The sequence below is a fragment of the Telopea speciosissima genome, chromosome 2, assembly GCF_018873765.1.
Source record: "Telopea speciosissima isolate NSW1024214 ecotype Mountain lineage chromosome 2, Tspe_v1, whole genome shotgun sequence".
In the NCBI taxonomy this organism is placed as follows: domain Eukaryota; kingdom Viridiplantae; phylum Streptophyta; class Magnoliopsida; order Proteales; family Proteaceae; genus Telopea; species Telopea speciosissima.
In genome coordinates, this window is record NC_057917.1 from 49,866,639 (window position 1) to 49,890,623 (window position 23,985).

Sequence of the window (23,985 nt, forward strand, 5' to 3'; positions counted from 1 at the left end):
ATGCCCTCTTCTATTGTTAAAATTTAAAAAGCACTCCTGTTTTTGTTGTTTTTCTTAATTCTGCATTGTTTTCTTTACCACATTAGGTTTTTGGTTGCACTTATTTTGTTCATAACTTTCGTCTTTACATTGATAAATTATCTTCGTGTGCCATTGGATGTGTTTTTCTTAGGTATTCATGTACTCAGAAAGGCTATTGATGCTATTATCCGGTTTCTCACTAATAGTTTGTCAATGTTGATGATACTTTCTTTGAAAATACTCCATTTTTTTCTGATGTAGGTTGTGTTTTGGAAATTGAGCCTTTTAATTCTCCTCCTATTCTCGCGTTTATTCCTCTTTCGGATGCTTCACCTCAGCCTTGATCAAGACCTCTTAAATGTACATGTGCCGTTCTAAGCATGGGGGTTATGTTTTTTTACGTCATGGGGGTTCTCGATATGTTTCAGAAAGTTTGGTTTCTGTGGTTCTAAATATTCTTAAATAAGTAGTTAACCTCAGGCTTATGTTTTTAGAACTTTCTATTTTTAGAGAGACTAGGTCAGGAGCTCTAGAGTAGTTAGGAGTTTCAATTGTAAAGGTTTCAAATTTTCTCCCTAACAATGATCTTTGTATTTTGATGCAACCCCCACAGATGTGGTGACAAAATTGAATAAATATTGGGCAAAAATGGATGTCATGATGGTTTTACGATATGCCTTCACATCACTGAAGAGCATTTAACCTTGTCAACATCTTTAGTCAAATTTGAAGGTGGGGGTAATAAAAGTAAGCTTGTAGTTTTGTACTTCACGCTCAAAATATGCCACAATTTTGACTTCCGTCGATTTACTTAATAGGTATGAAATGGTAATTGCAATGGTTCTTCTCACCTCAATAGTATGACAAACCAAGATTTGTAACCAGTAACTGCAAATAGAAGAAAGAAAAAAGAAGAACGAGAAGATAACAAGATTGCCGCTAGAAGAGAACACCAATCGATAGCTAATAACAGTCCCCCTATCGTATACTTATAATATCAAATCACAAGAGACCAGCAAGGACTCTTCAGTCCTTGCGGTAGTACAAACAAATAGGAAATTCAAGACATAATAGGACTCGGCTAACGACAATAGAAACATGATACGACTAAATTACTACAGGGAATGCGATAATTGTAACGACCCCAAACCCGGACAAGGTATAAGGTACTGCCCTCATGGGCATTGGTCAGAAACCACCATTCACATTTGTATAATAACCCAACTCCCATACGTCACATACATACACAACGGAAGACTTAACAACATTTGGAGCTGGATTTAAGGTTTACACATTGTACATACATCTACTGGTGCCAAATACTAAAGTTCAGCATATTTATCAAAAGTTATATTACATCAAAAGAGTGTATTATCATATTGTTTATCCAAACATCATAAGTTCTCATGACCTGTCTCTAAGGTTAGTGCAGCACGTGCACTCACAGCTTATAGAGTTTGGAGCTATGCACAACTCTCCTCTGAACTCATCATCTGAAAAAGAAGATTTATTGTAGGGATGAGTTAACAACTCAGTGAGGAAAATATATTACAATACAATCAAGTGCTCATGTGCTTCATTAATAGTGTACGGATATGCGTACAACATTTTACTATTATGTCAGGTCCACACCACAATATTGGAGTGAGTCTTGACTGCTGCTTACCTTATCAATCAAATGCTCGTGTCCTTCACTTTCGGTCTCCTCTTCAGGCTCTCCAGGGATCCAATACCTTTCTTCTCCCCCCCCAATGGTGTTTGGACGTGTTTGCTATGCACGAAACCACCAACATTCTAGTAAGTTAGAACTGCGTGGATTGAAATGTGTGTTCGTTGGTTATTCTCCTACCCAGAAGGGCTACAGGTGTTACCATCCTCCGTCCCACCACATGTATGTGACTATGGATGTAATTTTTAATGAAGCTGCATCCTATTATTCTCGGTATCTCTTCAAGGTGAGATTCTCGATGATTTGGTGATGATATGCATGATATGTCTTCTCTTGTTGGTAACCATGGTTCAAAATTTCGTGATATATCGCTGAAATTTCGGTAATTTCGACACTACCGAGACGAGATGGGTTTCCGAAATGAAAAAGTTCAAATTTCGTAGAAATTTCGGTAAATTTCGTAGAAATACTGTGTATTGAGTACCATATTTCGATAAATTTTGGTATATTTTGGTAAATTTCGTAGAAACACTTTATGTATTGAGTATTGAACTATTGACTATTATGGAGTTTATGAGTTATGACTTATGAACTTATGCACTTATGACTTTATGAGTTTAAACTAAAGGCTACATTTTACTTTATTTTTGTTTCATTACTTTGTTTAAATTTCTTCTTATGTCTTTTAGTACTTAAACAATGTGTATTTAACTATTTATGCATCAGGGTCGGCGACCGTATACTGTCAATCAAGGGTATATACCCAAAACACCACTTTGAGTTCATTTTTTTGTAATATGAAGGTTTAAATGTGTTTATTTAGTTTAAAAAAGGGTGTACATGAAGTATTAGGCCTTAATATGGCCAAAAACCCATCGAGTTGGACTGTCGAAATATGGCAGAAAAAATACCATATTTCAGCGATATTTCGGTATATTTCGGCCATCTCGACAAGCCCGAGATACTGATATATCGCGAGATCATAAACTATGTGGGTAACGACCATTCTCCTATCTAGGGGGAGTCTTAATCTATTGCAGTGGTTCCAGCTCCTATTGTTTATACCTGTCGACCCTACCCAGTCAACCAGATCCTCCTGCATCAGTTCCACCATCTCCTGGTAATTTCTCTCCTAATCCTTCTCTTATTTCAGATCCTTCCCTAGAACTTCTTATTGCTGTCCGCAAAGGGGTTCGATCCTGTACGCAACACCTTATTTCTTAGGTCGTTTCGTATGAGTCTCTTTCCCATCATATTGTGCTTTTGTATCTTCTTTCAGTTCTTTGTCCTCTATCAGTCTTTCTAAGATCTGGCAGGAGGCTCTTCAAGACCCATGGTAGAAGACAACTATGATTGAAGAGATGTAGGCTCTAGAGAAGAATGATACTTGGGACTTGGTACACCTTCCTCGGAAGAAGAAGATAATAAGTTGTAAGTAGGTATTTGCTGTCAAACAAAATGTGGATGGTACTGTGGATCGACACAAGGCCAGATTGGTTGCTAGGGGGTTCACGCAGACCTATGGACTTGACTACCAGGAGACGTTTGCCCCTGTTGCAAAGATGAACACTATCTGTGTGATTTTGTGATGTACCGTTAACCTTGTATGGGAATTGTAGCAATTGGACGTGAAAAATGCATTCCTCCATGCTGCACTGGAAGAAGAGGTATATCTGGATATTCTTCTTGGTTTTGCTACTCAGAAGACTCATGGGAAAGTATGCAAGCTGAAACGTGTTTTGTACAGATTAAAGGAGTCCCCACGAGCTTGGTTTGGGAGATTTTATGGTGCGATGGTATCATTTTGTTACATACAAAGCAATGCTGACCAGACCCTATTCATCAAGCAATCTGGGTCCAAGATTGCAATTCTCATTGTCTATGTGGATGATATTGTTGTCACTGGCAGCGACACTGAGGAAATTTTCCATCTCAAATCATACCATGGTTACGAATTTGAGATCAAGGACCTTGGCCAATTGAGGTACTTTCTTGGCATCAAGGTTGCTTGTTCTACCAAAGGGGTCTCTCTCAACGGAAATACACTTGGATTTGTTATCTGAAACTAACATGTTAGGGTGTAAGCCTTCAGATACTCCTCTTGGAGCCAATGTTCGTCTCTCTAGTAAGATTGGTGAACTTGTGGATAAAGGTCAGTAGTTGGAAGTTAAGGACAGCAAGGGAACAAGGGAAAGACGATGGTAGGAGATTGAAGAAGAAGAAGAAGGAGAGAAGAAGAGAAGATAGTGCAATGTTGTGTGTTAGAGAGATTCTCTCCGCCACACCTATATTAATTCACTAATAAGATAGAATAAATTACATACACCTCCCTAGGGAGGTAAAAGGTAAAAAACAGAAAAATATAATATAAGGCAACTAGTAAACTAACTAGTTCCTAAAGTACCCTTACAACATATAAACTCAAACACATAAACTCTAACACTCCCCCTCAAGTTGGAGAATAAATATCGTGCATTCCCAGCGTGCATGACAGGGCACCAAACTGAAAAGAAGAAAGCCCTTTGGTAAAGATGTCCGCCAATTGATCACTAGTCTTCACAAAAGGGGTGTAAATGCAGCCAGAGTCTATTTTCTCCTTGATGAAATGCCAGTCCACCTCGATGTTCTTTGTTTTGTCGTGTTGTACCGGATTGTGAGCAATGCTTATTGCTGCCTTGTTATCACAATAGAGCCGCATAGGGTCATTAGTAGCAAACCCCAACTCTTGAACCAATCGCTTCAGCCAAATAAGTTCACAAACTCCATGTGCCATTGTCCTAAATTCGGCCTCTGCACTAGATCTAGCTATAACAGGTTGTTTCTTGCTCCTCCATGTGACCAAATTAGCACCTGCAAATGTGCAATTACCAGAAGTAGATCTTCTGTCTGAGATGGATCCAGCCCAATCAGCATCTGTAAAGCTCTCTATCCTAAGGTGGTGATGTTTGGCATACAATAGTCATTTACCTGGGGAGGACTTCAAGTATCTAAGAATTCAGTATACAACATCCAAGTGCCCACTCTTGCGGGCATGCATAAATTGACTCAACTCCCACTGCATAAGAAATATTTGGGTGAGTCATAGATAGCTAAATGAGTTTCCCCACTAGTCTCTGGTACTTCCCTGCATCAACAAGAAGAGGACCACAATCTTCTCCTAATTTGTGATTTTGCTCAATAGAACTTGCTGGTTTGCAGCCTAACATCCTTGTCTCTTTCAACAAATAAAGAACAAACTTCCTTTGACATATGTTGATGCCTTTCTTGGACCTTGACACTTCAATTCCCAAAAAATACTTCAAGGGACCTAAATCTTTAATTTCAAATTGTTGAGCCAAGTAGGACTTCAGCCTAGCTATCTCACCACTGTCATTTCCAGTCACAATAATATCATCAACATAAACAATAAGGGCAGTGATGGTACCATTACCACTCCGAGTAAATAAGGTATGGTCAGCTTGACTCTGGGAGTACCCATTCTTCAGAATAGCCTGCCTAAACCTCTCAAACCCTGCTTTTGGAGCCTGTTTGAGACCATATAAAGCCTTCTTGAGGAGACACACCTTGCCTTCAGCTAAAGGAGACTTGAAGCCAGGAGGAGGTTGCAGGTATACTTCCTCCTCTAAGTCATTATGGAGGAAAGCATTCTTCACATCCAACTGGAACAATGGCCAATCTCTATTGGCTGCCAACGACAAGAGAACCCGAATAGAATTATGCTTAGCTGCAGGAGCAAATGTCTCCTGATAGTCAATCCCATACACTTGACTATATCCTTTGGCCACCAACCTTGCCTTGTACCTCTCAACTGCACCATTCGACCTATACTTGAGTGTGTAAACCCACCTATATCCGACTGGAATTCTCCCCCTGGGAAGATCTGCTAATTTCCAAGTACAATTCTTCTTAAGGGCCGTCATTTCCTCGGACATGGCTTGCTTCCACTTTGGGTCAAACATAGCTTCAGTGAGATTCTTGGGGATGGAAACAGAAGAGAGAGCAACAGTGAAAGCAAGCCGTGTAGGAGAAAGAGCATCATAGGAAACAAACTGGGAAATAGGATTAGTGCAAGCTCTCTTTCCCTTTCTAACAGCAATTGGAAGGTCTAAATCGGAAGGAAGAGAAGGAATGTTACCTGACTAGGGAGGATGTATTTTAGGATGTGGATCCAAAGAGGACTCTTGGCAGGTCTTCTGTCCTTTACTCTTCAAGCATTCACCTTTTTTGTACGTAATGTGGTAATCCTTCTCATTACCAGAACCACTTTCCACAACAACCTCATTTTCATTGCTAGCATTGACATCTGAATGAGTATCAATGTCCATAACATCCACATCTTTGTGTTTCCCAATGTCAAGCATAAAAGGAGAAATAGGTAGGGGAGAAGGAAAAGGAATATCATCAGCAGCCTTTTCATTCCCACAATTCTCCCCCTGAAGAGGGTGTTGATGAGGAGCAAAGAAGGGAACGCATTCAAGCAAGGTGACATCCTTGGAGATGAGGCGCCGACGGGAGGAAGGATGATAAACTTGTAACCTTTGGTATTAGAAGAATACCCAAGAAAAAGGCATTTAAGAGCCTTGGGGTCAAGTTTAGTTCGAGAGGATTTGTTAACATGAACATAAAAAACACATCCAAAGACTGTGGGAGGAAGAGAGAAAGCAGAAGTCTAGGGAGACAAGGTTTCCAGAGAGATTTAGAACCAAGAAGTTTTGTAGGCATGCGGTTGATGAGAAAGGAAGCAGTAAGAAGAGCATCAGACCAAAAAGTCTTAGGAACATGCATGCTAAAGAGAAGACTCTGAGTGACCTCCAATAAATGGCAATTTTTCCTCTCAGCTACCCCATTTTGTTGGGGTGTGTCAACACACACTAGCTGATGGATAGTGCCATGGTCAGTAAAGTAGGTTTGGAGGCCGCCAAACATGTACTCCCCCCTTTATCAGAACGAACAATTTTGATTCGAGTGTCAAATTGAGTAAGAATCATCTGACAAGGTTCGAGAACTCGGGTCTCGGTGGCATCTCGGCTAGGCCAGAAACCGAGTCGAGCCGAGATCTCGCCGAGATCTCGGCGAGTTGGTGCAATTTTTTTTTTTTGGACTCGGACCCCCAACTCGGTGGGTTGTACACATATTTTGGGTCTGAAACTTGGTATCCAGCCTATTTCAGGCCATTTAAACACAATGGCATGCCCAGATTTGCCAAAAAACAAGTCCAAATATGAGTTTCACTTTGGACCATAGGTTGGTAGGCGACGAGTCGTACTAAAAGTCTAAAACAACATAATCTATATATAATTTAGTAAAACATAGCAAATTAGCAATCAAAACATTCTAATTAGCACACATCAATCAAAACATTCAAATAAAATGTACATTACATCAATGTTCACTTAATTTGTTACATAAAATGAGATTGAACAAGAAATTCATCCCTATATCGATCCACATATAATTCCCATGTCATGGAATTGCTATAGTGTTGCAAATAGTGTGACACGGCTTCCATATAAGTCTTGATCAACATATACCAATCTCCCTATCTTAGGGTACATGGAGAATGTTGGTATGAGGTGTAAGATCCACTCCTCTTTGTCATATTGAGTTTGAGGCATGTATGGTGGTTTGGGACTAGGAATGTATGCTGACACACGACTAGAGCTTTATTGTCATACTCATTCTTGTTGCCCATCACGACCATAGGCACTATAATCAGAACCGGTGCTCCGACCATAGTCATAGCCATGATGATCTTTGAGATGATTGCCGTGAGTGATGCTCACTAGTAGTATCTATACTCGTGCTTCGAAACTTGTAAGCATGGTGTTCATCTGCTTGTTGTCCTCCTCTGAGCATATACAGATGTGAGTGTTTGCTGTTTCCGAAAACACCTTTGAAATCTTGCAAATAGGTGATGATGCTCCAAATTGGCACTTGAATCTTCACTTTGGCACTTCAATCTAACTCTAAACAGTGCATTCCATCCAACAATCGAAAGAAAGAAGAAGAAATTTGAAGGAGAGGTTTTTTCCCCTTGGTTTAGAGCCTAAGAACTTCTGTTCCTGCTCTCTCTTATGTTGGAAATGGTTTTTGGGTGAAAATTGGGCTAAATACAACTAACTAGCATCTTTGGGCCCAACCGAGATCTCGCCGAGATCTCGAGATCTCGCCGAGATCTCTGCGAGATATTGGTTTTTTTGTACTAAAAAAACCATGATTTTCACCTTCGAGATATCACCGAGATCTCGGCGAGATCTCGAGATCTCGGCGAGATCTCGGTCGAGAAATTGTAGTTTTTTGTACCGACTAGGAACTCGACTCGGTTTTGCCCAAAACCGAGAAACTCGGCGAGATCTCGGCGAGATCTCGCGAGTTCTCGAACCTTGTCATCTGATAAAAATTTTTAATTGCATCACAGACATCATTCTTATGTTTCAGCAGTACAGTCCAAGTAGAGCAGAATTAGTCATCAATAAAGGAAACAAAGTAGCGATAACCAAGTAAAGAAGTAGTAGGAGATGGTCCCCAAACATTAGTATGCACGATATGAAAAGGAACAGTGGATCTATTGCCATTATAAGGATAAGAAGAACGACAATGTTTAGCAAAGAGGCATGGTTCACATTGAAATACATGGGAAGAAGGAATGGAAGAAAATAAATGTGGTAATTTTTGTCTCATAACACTAAAAGAAGGGTGACCCAAGCGTTGGTGCCACAACATCATAGATTCAACAGTACTATTGTCATTACGCCCACATACATAGGACTGAGCAGTAGGTAGAGGGGATGGTCCTGGATCAAGAGGGTAGAGTCCCTTTTCCTCACGTCCACTGCCATCCTCTTTGTTACCAAATCCTGAAAAACACAATGAGATGGAAAAAATGTGACAACAATTAAAGGATTTGGTTAGATGACTCACATATAAGAGACTAGTGTGAAACTGAGGAACATGAAGAATAGAATCAAGGGAGAGAGAAGAAGTAACATGGACACTAACCATTAGCGACCCTAACCTTTTCCTTACCAAAACAGATGGAGTAGGAGTCGTAACACTGAGATATGCCAGTCATATGATCAGTAGTTTCAGAGTTAATGATCCAAGTAGGAGTAGTAGAAGGAGTAGATGTAGAAGCTTGTAGAGTGGAAGCTAAAGGACCAGACACTGCAGGTCCAGATGAATATCAAATAGGTTCAACCTCATGCATTATAGTGTGTGCTCTGGCTCCCCCGATCCTGCTATCAGACTTATCAGAGGGATAACCATAAAGGATCCAACATCTCTCTTGAGTGGCCACATTTCCCACAATAGTCATAACGAAATCTTTTCCTTGCATTCTCATGGGGTGGAATTTGGCCTCTTCCTCCAACAACTGACATAATGTAGGAATATACAAAAATAGGGATAATATCCAATCCAAATGGAGAGTACACACTCTACCCAAACAAGTCCAAACAACTATCAAACAAGACAAATATCTCAAAGAGAAGCAACTCAACCAAAAACTTCAAGGCATAGCTTCATCACACAACCACTAGGGAAGCTCAAACAACACTGCTCATCAACACCAAGCAGTCAAAACACATCATAGATCAATAAGACAGGTAAAAAGGAGTTAGACCAAGTACTAACAAAAATTCCTTTTTTGGCTGGTTGTGATCGATTTGACCTTTAAGGGTCCATTTCAAAAGAAATGGAGAGTCATTGCTCAATCCAAAAAAAAAATTAATCACAGGTAACCACAGTCTAGCGTGCAAATCAGGTAATACTTCCACAAAAAAAACTCTTGTTGGAACCGCTTCTTCTAAAAGGCCGACCTTGTAGGAAAGGGAGGAAACAATATGTGTATCATACATGAGCTCTAACACGGCGGACTATCCGAAGGGGGACACGGGTGGATAAATAATTCAACACCTGCCCGCTCCCAGGGAGACTCGATACCGTGACCCTTGCCTGCTCTGATACCATGTTGGAACCGCTTCCTCTAAAAGGCCGACCTTGTAGGAATTAGGAAAGGGAGGAAACAATATGTATATCGTACAGGAGCTCTAATAAGGCGGACTATCCAAAGGGGGACACGGGTGGATAAATAATTTTTAACACTTGCCCGCTCCCAGAGGGACTCCATACCATGACCCCTGCCTGCTATGATACCATGTTGGAAGAACCGTGGGTTAGAAAAGAGAGAATGAGAGAAAATTATATCTTGTATTCATTGATAGGTAAGCCCTTCTATTTATAATAGAAGGGAAAATACAAAGGGACTGAAATAGGCGATGTGAGACTATAAAACCCACATAGCCGACTGTAGACATAATTTCCCTCAACTAACTGTCTCTATAAGAGCAGTGACTTAAACCTAATAACATAGGAATTAAACTACCCCAAAAGGACCAGAATACCCCCACGGTATTCTGGATTACATATTCCAACAACTCCAAAGAAATGTCTCAAGGCACAATGATCTCATCCAGCAACATGAAGAGCCCAAACGACATAAATCAGCCAAACCAAATAGCAAGAAGCAACGTGGGCCATCGATACAAGTAGCACAAACGAAAAACAGAGCCTGACGGTACCTTAAAATCCAAGAATAAGATGAGTTTTGAAGTAACAACTCTTAAGGATATGAACTGAGACCACCAAGGGCCCCCCCTGGTGGTCTCATTAGACACAACTCACACAAGTCACATGTCCCAAAATCATCAAACTGATTCTCTTAATTGTGCTGTCTGGCACTGATTTTTGGTGATGGGGCAACTGTGTGGCATTAGGATAATATATTATATTCAAAGTTTATTTGTCAACACCCCCACCCCCACCCCCCAAACAAAAAAAATTCACACACACAAAGCCCCCATGCAACAAGGTATTAGGTATTGATTATTATGCACCTGACTTGGTGTATTAATGAAACTTCCTATCTTAGTGATGGTTTTAACTTTGTAATTTCTAGACCTATGAAAAATATCTTCACATATTTTATCTTTGTGCTTAAAGGTTCAGGTCATTTATAAGCCATTCCTTATCATGCAAGTAGTAATAGACCATAGGCAGATTCATATGTCTGCAATTAGATGATTGCACTTGTGCTCTATGGTATCAATCTTCTGTATGACATGAATAAATAATCTATTGAATTGCTGGTTGTAATGGATATGGGGACAAATGGATTCAAGTCTCTGTTACATGGATTTGTAAAATTTTCTTTGCATGTATTCTTGTTTGATATGTATATACGATCCATGACATTCATTTATGATTTTCCTTGTCAATTCTCTAGTTTGTACTTCACAGTTTGTTGTGATGTTCATTGGTGGCACATGCTTGGGGAAGAAAATGCGCTTGTGCAATGCTTATGTCTCCCAATCAACAAGAGGCTTACGGTCGTTGCTGAGAGAGCAAGTAAGATAATGCTGTCCCTTTCTTTAGAGCCTTTTGTCTGGTACTAGTACTTGATTTGCAGCTGGTTATTTTCTTTTTTAAATAGGAGTTGTCGGGTGTTTCTTTTGCCTGTGCTGTTTCCACTGTATGGACAGTAACAAGTTTTTGGGTATCGTACTGAAGGGTTGATTTTAAGAGACATATTGTATTGTATAGAGATGCTAGATATGCTAAAGAAATGCTAAGGATGCATGTGGAATACACTTTTGAAGCATAAAACACTATAAATAAGAAATACACAAAGTATTTCATGTATAAAAAACTAAAAAGGATAACAAAGTACGATGAGACAAGTGCATTCACTTGATTATGTATAATGGATGAGGTTTCTTACCTGTACTAATAGGCTAATATTAGAAAGAGTTTCGTGCTAGTTCAACATCAGAGGAGGAAATGTTTTGAGGTAAAGTAAGTAAGACGATGTGTACAAACCGAACATGCCCGCAATACTGATCCCAGTCAAAATAGTGATGGTAATATGACTTCCACTTGAAGTAGAATTGCATGTACTGCTCTGAATTGACCAATGGCAGTACAATACTCAATTGTGGTTGTGCCTTGCCATATCCATAACTTCCGTTCCTCGAAGAAGCCCCATGTCCATAGCTTGAAGAAGCATATTGTCCATGACCTGAAGAAGCACCAACGTGATCCAAACTCATGCTCTGTGAATTCATGCCCTGCATAAGCACGTAGCTGTCATGTGGAATTGTGGATAGAGGCCATGCTTTTCCTTACTATTGTAAGCCTGTGGCTTTAGGCAAGCACCATGATCCTCATCTTGGGCTGTATGAGTGTATCCTTACATGTGAATTGCAACCCAACATATGACTGTGAAGCCCCACTACTAACACCGTCACTACCACCACCACCATCACCATCGCCATCATCATCATTGTCACTACCATTATCACCATCTCCACCATCATCATAATCATCACTATTCACTTGGGTTCCTCCATATTGAGCACTAGACCACGTCCTCCTAGCATCATTTTCAGAGCTAGTGTCATCTGGGTCTTGCACTTGTGTCTTTGATGGTGATTGTGTTTCATCTTCATCCATTTGTCTGATGACATTCTCTACAACTGTATCAGGTACAGTTGTTTGGTGGTCCTCAGTCAACTGATCCGTCACCAACACCCAATCGATGTCCTCTATCTATGTTCTAACTGGATCTTCTTTGTCCAAGATATGGTCGGTGTCAATTGTGTCAATATCTATGCCATCCCCTTCTTTCTCCAACTCAAGATATTTGATCTTCAACTTCATATTGTAGTGGATGTACACTAATATATCCAGTTTTACATGACTGAGGCGTTGCGGGGTTTGGTGTGCATCTACCCGAATGTGCTTCAGTTTCGTTTACAACCACTTGAGGATGCTGTTTGGGATAGGTTGCAATCTTCCTCAAGTGTGGAGCACTACTCTTATAGTTAAGCCACCAATCAGCTGTACAAGTTTAATAATTCCAGTATTAAAAGTTTGAAACTTATATGATTATATATCAAATCATTTTTAATAAAAAAAAAATTTTAAACCTAACTTATCAAGGCATACTGTTCTTTTTGCATAGACAACCATTCGATTGACAAATCCACAAGTGCCATCCCGAAAGTACTTCACCTAGATAAGTAACAACACATTCATTAGCTACAGAAAGAGTTTTGACATATGTTGTAATATGGGTTCAAGGGTATTTTAGTCTTTGGGGGTATTTCAGTCTTTATACCTATTCTAAAATGTTCTCATTATTATAAATAAAGGTGGACTGGTGTCTAAGGACATAAGCCATTATTCTCAATTCCTACATGGTATCAGAGCTGGGATCCACATCTAGATCCTAACCCTAATGCCTTTCGTCACGAAACCTAGACCATCTCTACCGTCTCCTCTCTCTCTCTCTCTTGGTTTTTGCGCTGCAAGCACCACACCACCGCCTCTTGCTGCCGTCTCTCTCTCTCTCCTCTTGGTTTCAGCTTCGCCAGCCACCACCGCCATCTTTTCCGCCAGCCACCACCACTAGCGTCGCCTCTTCTAGCGGTCCCTCCACACACCGTTGCCTTCCTCTCTTCACCTTTGGTTGTGAGTTATCTCCCACCAAGGGCTTTTTCACCTGCAAATGATAAAAATCCCTTATTCAATCAAGATTTGTTGGTGACTTTTCCTAGGATCCATTGTGAAGTGTTGATGTTTTGTTGAACCTGTCTTGACCAGCAACCATGGCGTCCGATTTGACCATATCTTTTGGACAGGAAGGAGTCAGTTGGTGTGACTTTCCTTCGTTCTCTCTTAGCTCCATTAAACTCGATGGGAGCAATTACTTGATGTGGTCGCATTCTTGTTATCACCGATCGGTTCCCGTGGCTATTCAGGCTACCTCACAGGGGAATCTGTTTTGCCTTTTACTGCTGGTGCTGCTCAAAATAAATGGGTCACATCTAATTATCTGGTAATGTCTTATCTCATCAACTCCATGGATCCCACCATAGCTAGGGGCTATCTGCTTCTAGACATTGTTGCTAATATTTGGAAGACAGCCAAAGACACCTATTCTCAGGTAGATAATGTTGCCCAATGTTATGAACTCCGAAAGAAAATTCATGAGTCCAAACAACATGAGTTATCTCTTTCCTAGTATTATTCAACCCTGTGTAGCATGTGGCAAGAGTTGGATTTCTATGTGCCTTTTATAGCTTCGTGTGATACTGATGCAATTGCATTTAAAAAATGGGAAGATAGTCTTTGCGTCTTTGATTTCCTTGCTGGTCTCAACATTGAGTTTGATCATATTCGGGCTCATGTCTGGAATTGTGATCCTTTTCCATCACTGGAGCAAGCTTATGCAATGGTGCAGTTAGAAGATAGTCGTCGCAATGCCATGGTTCATCCGGTTACATAGGAGCAATCAGCCCTATACTTTGACACACAATTCATCACGTGGGGGTTTTTCTCGTGGTACTGGTTATCGTTCTACATTTGACAGAGTTCCAGTAAAGTGTGATTATTAAGGAACGGAACGACGACACACTAGAGACAAGTGCTGGAAATTACATGTGTTTCCTATTGATACTCGGGGTTGTGGACAGAGTCGTCCTTCGGTCAGGGCTTATCACACTGCATCTGAGGATACTTCTACTGATCCATCTCTTTCTTAGGAGGAACTACAAACCCTGCGTCGTCTGATGACCAGGTTGGACTCATCTTTACCATCTACATCTGCAGCTTCTGCTACATCGCTGTCAGGGACCTCTGCTCGATCTTCCTCTTCCCATTCAGGTATTTCTTTTGGTGGCCATTGTGCTTTAGTCGTATCCGTTTCCTGGATAATCGACTCAGGTGCCACTGACCATATGACAGGATCTCCCACTCAATTTTTTTTCAGTATTTTCCTTTGTCAGGTAATAGTAAAGTTCGTGTGGCTGATTGTTTCCTCTCCACTGTTTTTGGGAAGGGCACCATTAAGTGCAATCCTTCGTTATCTCTTTCCTCTGTATTGCATGTTCCCAAACTTTCTACTAATTTGCTCTCTATTAGTAGTCTCTTACACGGGACTTAAAAACCGCAAAGTAACTTTCTTTCCTGATCATTGTCTTTTCCAAGACTTGGAGACGGGTCATATGATTGGCAGGGGTAAGGTGGTTGGTGATCTCTACTTGCTTGATAGTTCTTCATCAGCTTTGGTCTCTCAGACTTCTCTTCCGGACTGGTCTACATTTGCTTTGGTGGAATTACATAGGTGGCATTATCGTCTGGGTCACCCTCCTCTAGGCTTTTTATCTACTTTGTTTCCCAGTTCAGTGAAAAATTGTAATCCAAACAAATTTTTTTTTCTTTGTGATGCTTGGACTTTTGCAAAGCAAACTAGAGCTGTCTACCTTATTTCAGATAATAGAAGTTTAATTCCTTTTTGTTTAGTTCATTCTGATGTTTGGGGCCCTTCTCGTTGCGTATCTACACCTGGTGGTTTGTCACTTTTATTGACTGTTTCAGCCGTATCACTTGGATCTATCTTATGTGCGAAGAGCGATGTGTTCTCCTGTTTTTTGCTGTTCCACAAGATGATTCAATTTGATGCCAAGATTAAGATACTTAGTACTGACAACGGGAAGGAATACATTGATGGATCTCTTCAGGCCTACTTGTCTACTCATGGAATTATAAACTAGACTAGTTGTGTTGACACTCTAGCTCAGAATGGCATGGCTGAACTGAAAAATCATCATCTCTTAGAAGTGGTCAGATCTCTCATGTTTGCATTGTCTGTCCCTCCTTAGTTCAGGGGCGATGCCATGCTCTTTGCGGCCTATCTTAACAATCGGTTGCCCTCTCGGGTTTTGGGATCTCACTGCCCTCTTGAGGTGTTATTGGGATCATCTTCTTTTGTGGTGCCCCTAAGGTGTTTGGTTGTGTGGTGTTTGCTCGCAATTGCCATGTGTGTCGCAAGTTTGATCCAAAGGGACTACGCTGTATTTATCTGGGTTATTCTGCTACCTAGAAGGGGTATAAGTGTGGACAGATTTAAAATTAGGGACAGCTTGGATGATCTATTCATCCCAAGCATTCTTTATTTATAAGAGTAATAAAACAGTAAACATATGTACAGTAGCAATGTGGGACTAAACCACATAATACAAAACTAGTAAAATAACAAAGAAAAGAGGTCCAGAATACCCCCACGGTATTCTGGCCATATATCTAACACTCCCCCTCAAGTTGGAGCATATATATCATGCATGCCCAACTTGACTAAGATAGGATGAAACAGCTTGCTACTCAGTCCCTTAGTGAACACATCAGCCAGTTGATCAGTAGACTTCACAAAGGGAACACAAATGAGGCCGGCTTCAAGCTTCTCCTTGATGAAATGTCAGTCAACCTCCACGTGTTTAGTACGATTATGCAGGACAGGGTTATGAGCAATGCTAATGGCTGCTTTATTGTCACAATAAAGCATCATGGGAAGATGGACAACACCACCGATATCCTGCAATAATCCTCTAAGCCATAGAAGTTCACAAATTCCTTGGGCCATCGCACGAAACTCAGCTTCAACACTGGACTTTGCCACAACAGTCTGCTTCTTGCTACTCCATGTGACAAGGTTCCCACCCACAAAGAAACAGTAACCAAAGATAGATTTCCTGTCAGGAGAACCAGCCCAATCGGCATCAGTATAGGCTTCAATCTTAAGGTGACCAGTGGGAGATAGAAGGATTCCCTTTCCTGGAGCAGACTTCAAATACCTCAAAATACGACGGACTGCATCCATATGAGAGGAATAGCGATCATGCATGAACTGGCTCACCAAACTCACAGCAACTGCAATGTCAGGTCGTGTGTGAGAAGGGTAGATTAACTTGCCCACTAACCGCTGATAAACACCCTTGTCAACAGGCTCACCCTCTTTCTCCCTAAGTTTTGTAGTGCTTCCATAGGAGTATCTAAAGGATGACAGCCTAGCAGCCCTGTCTCAGTCAATAGATCAAGGACATATTTTCTTTGAGAAAGAAGATGCCCTTTGAAGAGCGAGTAACTTCTATCCTTAGAAAATATTTTAGAGGACCAAGATCTTTGACCTCAAACTCATGGCCAAGGAGGAGCTTCAAATCCCTAATAGCATCACCATCATTACCAGTGACCACAATATCATCCACATAGACTATGAGAAGAGTTACCTTGTCACCAACTCATCTGATAAACAAAGTATGATCAGCATTACTCTGCTTATAACCTGCTGAAATCATAGCCTTGTGAAATCTGCCAAACCATGCCCTAGGTGACTGTTTCAGCCCATAAAGTGCATGCTTCAGTCTACAGAGCCTGCCCTTGGTCCTGTCATCAGAGAAGCCTGGTGGAATGTCCATATATACCTCCTTCTTAAGCTCCCCATAGAGGAAGGCATTCTTTACATCTAACTGTTGAAGATCCCACCCAAGATTTACAGCACAAGATAATAGTATCCTAACAGTGTTGAGCTTCGCCACTGGTGCAAAGGTCTCCTGATAGTCAACTCCATAAGTTTGAGTGAAAATGATTGTTAGTATGTATGTAGTTTTTCGGGAGACAAAAGCTTATTTTCCCTTTTATGCACCTCTTCAGGGGGAGTATGCAAGTGAAGAGGTGCCCTTAATTGCTTCATTGGATGTGCCTACAGTGGAAGATGAACTTAGAGGGTGGTATAATAGGGCAGGAACAGGAGCAACTCTTTAGTCCAGGGGGATTGTAACACTTTAAAGACATTTATTTGATGAATGTGGCATAAGCAAAAGCAAGTTGATAATACTACCACCACTACTCCTATCCAATTGTCGCTACCGGGTCTAAGTCTTTCTAGTGGTCCTACTTTCCCGGTGAGTCTCCTTCTAATCCTAGTCTTGACTTACCAATTGCAATTCATAAACCCTGTGAAACTTGTACTCAACATCTCATTTCTAATGTTGTTTCATATGATTCTCTTTCTCCATCTTTCCATGCCTTTGTTTCTTTGTTGTCCTTTATTTCCATTCCCAACACCTGGCAAGAAGCACTAGCTAATTCAAGGTGGAAATAAGCAATGAGTGAAAAAAAGAGTGCCCTGGGAAAAAATGACACATAGGATTTGATGCGTCGTCCTCCAGGAAAAAAACCTGTAAGCTACAATTGGGTTTTCGCAGTCAAACAGAAGGCTGATGGAATAGTGGAAAGATATAAAGCAAGGCCGGTTGCTAGAGGATTCACTCAGGCACATGGGATCGATTATCAAGAAATATTTGCCCCAATAGCGAAGAGGAACACTATCACAGTCATTATCTCATGTGCAGTTAACAACTTGATGTGAAGAATGCTTTTCTCCACGGGGAGCTTGAAGAGGAGGTAGATATGGACATCTCTCTTGGTTTTGCTGACCTAGAAACCTAGGGCAAACTGTGTCGTCTAAAGAGAGCTTTATATGGTCTAAAACAGTCCCCAAGAGCTTGGTTTGGTCGTTTCCAATTTTCCATAAAGCCCATTGTGTCAATTGGTTATAATCAAAGTAATGCTGATCACTTTTTGTTTATTAAGAAGACAGGTCAACGTATTACAGTTTTAATTGTCTATGTAGATGAAATTGTTACCATTGGCAGCGATGTTGATGAAATATGTAGACTGAATACCTATTTGGGGACAGAGTTTGAGATCAAGGACCTGGGAAAGCTAAAATGTTTTCTTAGGATCGAGGTCGCTCATTTAGCTCAAGGGATCTTCCTCTCTCAATGGAAGTATACACTTTGATTTGACATAGGAATGTTGGGGTGTAAGCTTGCAGATACTCCATTAGAGCCTAATACTCATCTAAAGAGTAAGGATGGAGAGCCAGCGGATAAGGGCAGCTATCAAAGGCTGGTTAGACGACTGGTATATCTATCCCACACACGGCTTGATATAGCATTTGTTGTGAGTGTGGTTAGTCAATATATGCATGATCCTCACTCAACTCATCTAGAGGTAGCATATAGAATCTTGAGATATTTGAAATCTTCTCTTGGAAAAGGTTTTCTTTCTCTCCTCAGGATCACTTGCGATTTTAGGCTTTCACTGATGCTGATTCGGCAAGATGTCCAGATGACAGGAGATCTACCTCAGGCTATTGCATTATTGTTGGAGGCAACCTGGTTACTTGGCGGAGCAAGAAGCAAGCTGTAGTTGCTTAGTCCAGTGCAGAAGCGGAGTTTCTGGGTATGGCCCATGGTATATGTGAACTCCTTTGGCTCCAGGGACTCCTTCGAGATTTATGTATTCCTGTTGTGCTGCCTATGCACTTATACTGTGACAGCAAATCAGCAATAAACATTGTGCTTAATCCAGTTCAACATGATCACACTAAGCACGTTGAGATCGATCGTCACTTCATCAAGGAGAAGCTGGAACAATGAGTAATTTGTGTTCCTTTTATTCAATCTGGTGACCAGTTAGCTGATATTTTCACTCAGGGGATTAGTAGTAAAGGTTTTGTTTCTATTGTTAGCAAGTTGGACATGTTTGATATTTATGCATCAACTTGAGGGGGAGTGTTGACATAGGGGTTCAAAGGTATTTTAGTGTTTGGGGGTAGTTCAGTCCTTGTACCTATTGTAGAATGTTCTCCTCATTATTATAAATAAAGGTGGGCTGGTGTCTAAGGACATAAGCCATTATTCTAAAGTCCCACAATATTTGGCCATTTATTAAACGTTATATATTGTATTACTTACCTCATCCATGGGTATTCAGCTCCATTTTATTGATAACTTGTTTTCCACCAAAATCCGGTATTACTCTATATGGCTTGTATATTGCAAATTTTGATTTTAATGATATGTTGCATAAGGTTGGAAATTGATATTAGAACCTTATTAGTAAATGTTTAAATGATAACTTAAAGTCGTAAACTCATAATGAATTAGAATATTACCTGCCAAATGATTGTCTTGAAGCAACATTCTTTATCATCGGTGTTTGATAAGCTTAAAAACTTCTTTCTTCCCATTTGGTTAGTCATATATCTTTTGTTTCACCATCGCCATGGTCTACACCGTCTTTCCCATGGTCTCTTCTTTATCCTCGTCAACCTCTCTAAGGAGATAAAAGATTGGCATCATAATGTTATAAAGTCTGCTCACCCTTTTCTAAAATTTTGAGGGCGTGATGAGGTATTGAACATATTTTCCAATCTTCGACGTTGCATAAGAACTAGACAACCAGTCTCTAGAAGTGAACATTTGTGGCAGACCAACCTTCAAGGATTTGAGGCTATCGAAGTACAATACAATTTTGGCAAATCTTATCGCTGCAGGCCTCACCAAATAGCCTCTCATGTGCCTCTTCATCTATGCCGATACCCAACTTTGATTGTAGGTGAAGTTAGTGATCTTCCTTGAATCATCAACCAACTTTTGGACCTTGGGCATTTTCCTGATGTTCTTGAACATCAAATCGATGCAATACATGTGGCATACAAATATGCCACATCCTTGATCTCACTAGTTGTGTTAATGAACTTGTGGAGTATTGTCAGATCGTCATACAAGATGGGGAAGTTGATAGGAAATCTCGTTGTCCTACTCCACCCATCGTGGCACTTCATATTGAGGCCATTATCCTATACATTCTGTTCCCCAATCCTACACAACCTGATCTATCATCCTATCCAAAAATACCACATCTTGGATCTCACTAGATGCGTTAATGGACTTGTGGAGTATTGTCAGATCATCATACAAGATGGGGAAGTTGATGAAAGGAAATCTCGATGTCTCACTCCACCCATCGTGGCACTCCATACTGAGGCCACTTCTCCTTGAACCTCTCAATATACTCATTCAGCTCTTGAACAACATTATCAAGGTAAGGACCTAGAATCTCGTAAGGCATTGGTGGCTTAACATTTAAGAGGATTTTTAGGTTTCTGAGCAAGGATCTAAGAGTTGTGAACCATCTTTTGGCAAGAAAATCGACTTTTTCACATGTAGACCCCATTTTGTTTTTTTTTTTTTTAGGAAACCAGGCATGATGGAAGCCTTCTTGGTAAAGACATGTGGGAAACCTATTCCCATGTTAAAATACTATAAATCTATGTAGCAGTACTAAATAGTGTTAACTGTCATGTCAATACTTAATTATATCATGAGAAAGTTGATGACCAGGGAGCATCCATTTATAACTATCCCTTACTATAGTACGGTTTCAATAAGATGCAAATATGAAAAGTAGGAAATGATAGTGATCTTCAATTTTTTTGTGTATTTTGTTCAAGGTTCGAAAACTCGTCTCACTAGGTTGAGACGGCCGAGATCTCAAGATCTTGCCGTATCTCGGTGAGATCTTGACTAGTTTGTGCATTATTTTTTTGTTTCGGAATGATGTTTTGGTGGGCAGATGGCCATAGTTGGCACCGAAACTTTACTGAAGGGAAGCTTGTTTTAGGCTTAATAAACATTTAAATCTTCAAATTGAAAAAAAAACACCCAATTTGGTGTTTTGGATTTGCACACTTGGTTGGCAGTAAAGGCCGAACCCTTAATGTAATATTGAGTATTCTACACATTGTTTGAGTGCTACGAGACATAATGGGTAAGTAAAACAGGTAAATTATGCAATAATGGATGAACACACATAATATTGAATAATTATTTAAGAAATAGTTAAAGATTTAAAGTAAAAACTACAAAGTATAGTGAACAATGCATATTAAATAGACACCCAAGTATAGTGAACGATACATATGTCATAGACACCATAGTCTTCCATGTCCCAACAATACAATATTGTGAGTCTGTGACTGTCTATTGATATGAACTATGACGTGCTGGATCGAGTCCACTCATGGTCTGATGGAACTGACCTGCATTGTGTTCCGTCTGCATGACATATGAATGCCATACCATAGTGTTCAAGAAGAAACAAGAATAGTTTCTTCTCAAGCAGGTTGAGATATCCGAGATTTCGCCGAAATTTCGGTGGAGTTTACCGAAACCATGCATAATTAAGATCTCGTAAGAGATCTCGTCTCGACTAGGTCGAGATTCTCGAGTTTTCCGAGATCTCGGCTAGTTTTAGAGCTATGATTTGGTTAAACTTGGTTAATTCCCTTTTATCGACTTCACAGTCCACTATGGAATCAATGGACCGTACCTAGTTGTGTCAAATGGATGGGTGATGTAGCTATTTTGACAATGGGATATTATAGGGAATGTTTTGGACTTTGGGTTGGCCATGTGTCAAAGGGTCAAATGCAATCATATACCCTCCCATGTACTGGCAAGCACCCTCCAGTAATCTAAGTATTGGCATGCTGCATGCATCCTCTTGGTAGTCCAGGATTTTTCAGTGCTTTATCATGTCACTTGGACTATTCCGTTTGGGCCGAAACTTTATAGGTGAGCAGGGGATCTTGTGGTCTACCTGTCCACAATTTTAGGCCCATCTGGTCTGCTATGGGCAGAATTAGTTGCCTGTCCATAAATATCATAGTGGATTACTGTCCAGAAAAACCACTCCCTGAGTAGACTTGGTTTCGCTGCAATCATAATATAATTTAGGGCAAGAGATCTCTACTTGCTCGCATGGTCTCCACAAGCGTCTGGGCCAATGGGTGAGCACGCCTGGGTATCTACCCAGGGGACAGAGGTGTCATCTCACGGTGTCCTGTGAGATGGTGTAGGAAACACCACCAAGTAGAGATCTTTTTCCCTATAATTTATTAATAGTTCCTTGTGTGTTTCTTACAGCTTGATGATTCATTTGATACGAAGTGGAAGCAATCCTTATGTTCTGATTGACTGTACAACATATAACTTCTTTTCTGTTAGACATACTTGTGTAGTAATACAAAGTTCAAAAAAATATGAGTTGGGTTAAATAGATGCTTCTTATGCATGCAGTTTCCTCTCAGTTATGGACTTGATTCACACTGTACCAAGTGATAATTTTTTTTCCTTCCAAAAATCATATATTCTGTTTTATTACATCACCTCTGTTAGCTGTATTCTTTTTTATGAGTACCTCTACATCTTTTTCTAATGATGCCTTTCTTTTGTTAATTATGAAAATCAGGATGTTTGTTTTACCATGCCTCTGTGGCACTCTGAAATGGACCAAGTGGATGCTGAAGACCTAGTTGAGCTTTCTGAGATTGAGAAACACAGCAAGGGCCAGGTTTAATTTTATTCTTGAATCCTACAAAATTTTGCAATATTGCACTAGAGGAGGTGGCATGGGTCATCCATATTGCAGTTCAATCCACATTTTAATAACGCTAGGACAGTAGAACTGGACGAATCAACCTCCCTGCGTCGCTGTATATGTGACCAGGTTTGTCAGGGACCTGTCATCCTTGTTCCCAGCTAGGAGGCCCTATCATCTAATGGTTGACCCTCGTGCTGATTCTAACCATGAACTTTTCATAGCCATATGAGCACTGAGACATTAGGGGGAGCATAAAACTTTTTCAGTTGGATTATGCCAATATTTTGACATAGAATAATCCTTTTGTGTTCTCCATTGAGGCACTGTTGACTGCTTCCCTTAGATGCATGCCATATTTTGGGACTGCCAGGCTTATGCTCGAAACCTGACTTTGGTATTTCTTGCTTGTTATTTATTCATCTCAATGACGGATGTATCCTAAGATATTGGAAATTGTTCATTCTTTGATTCTAATCGATCTTTTCTATCCATTCTTTTTTCTCTCATTTAATGCAGATACGTCGCCTGGTTTCCACGTCTGACGTGGATAATAGTCCTCAGTCTCTTTTGGCTTTCAGGGGAAATGAGAATGTACATGGATTATATGATTTTCTTTTAAATTATAGGTAAATGACAGTTCTTAAAATCAACTTGGATCTCAGGTATCTGTTCTATTATTAGTAGTTGACTGGAGAAAATACCATTTATCTAAGCATGATGTGTATATCTTAATGACCTGCCCATTAGATATCAATCTATTAAACCTGTGGGTGTTACCAGGTATACCGTAAGTTCTTTGACTGGAATTGATGTTCCGCTACTTTATGGACCAGTGCCATTCCAAAATGCATCACTTTGTGCTCCGGAGGTTAGTATTTTTTTATGTCGCTGAAGTAGAAAAAATGAACTAGTTGTTTTCTCTTCCTTTTTCCCCTGAAAATGGAAACTACTACTGTGCCAAATGTAATGAGCAATTTGATCAGTCCTTACTTGGTTGTATGAATTATGACTGCAATTGTTGGACCAACCTTGATGAAGTTGTTTGATTTATTTTACCCATTAAAGAAAAGAGTTGTTTCGTTGATCTCATCCCCAGGTGCTCCCTCCCAAGAAAAAAAAAAATAGAACATGAAAGGGGGAAGCATAAGGAAAGAGGCGCTTGAGAA

General features: G+C 40.3%; 1 protein-coding gene across 1 annotated transcript in view; it reads left to right on the top strand.

The window, feature by feature from the left end:
• The window catches only part of LOC122653284 (protein downstream neighbor of Son-like), a 53,116-nt gene that overhangs the window by 17,601 nt on the left and 11,530 nt on the right, over window positions 1-23,985 (top strand). Inside the window, exons 10-13 of the mRNA XM_043847259.1 lie at window positions 10,974-11,095; window positions 22,688-22,789; window positions 23,336-23,445; window positions 23,600-23,687. Of these exons, the coding sequence (XP_043703194.1) occupies window positions 10,974-11,095; window positions 22,688-22,789; window positions 23,336-23,445; window positions 23,600-23,687 (422 nt within the window). The remainder of the gene's footprint in view (window positions 1-10,973; window positions 11,096-22,687; window positions 22,790-23,335; window positions 23,446-23,599; window positions 23,688-23,985) is intronic.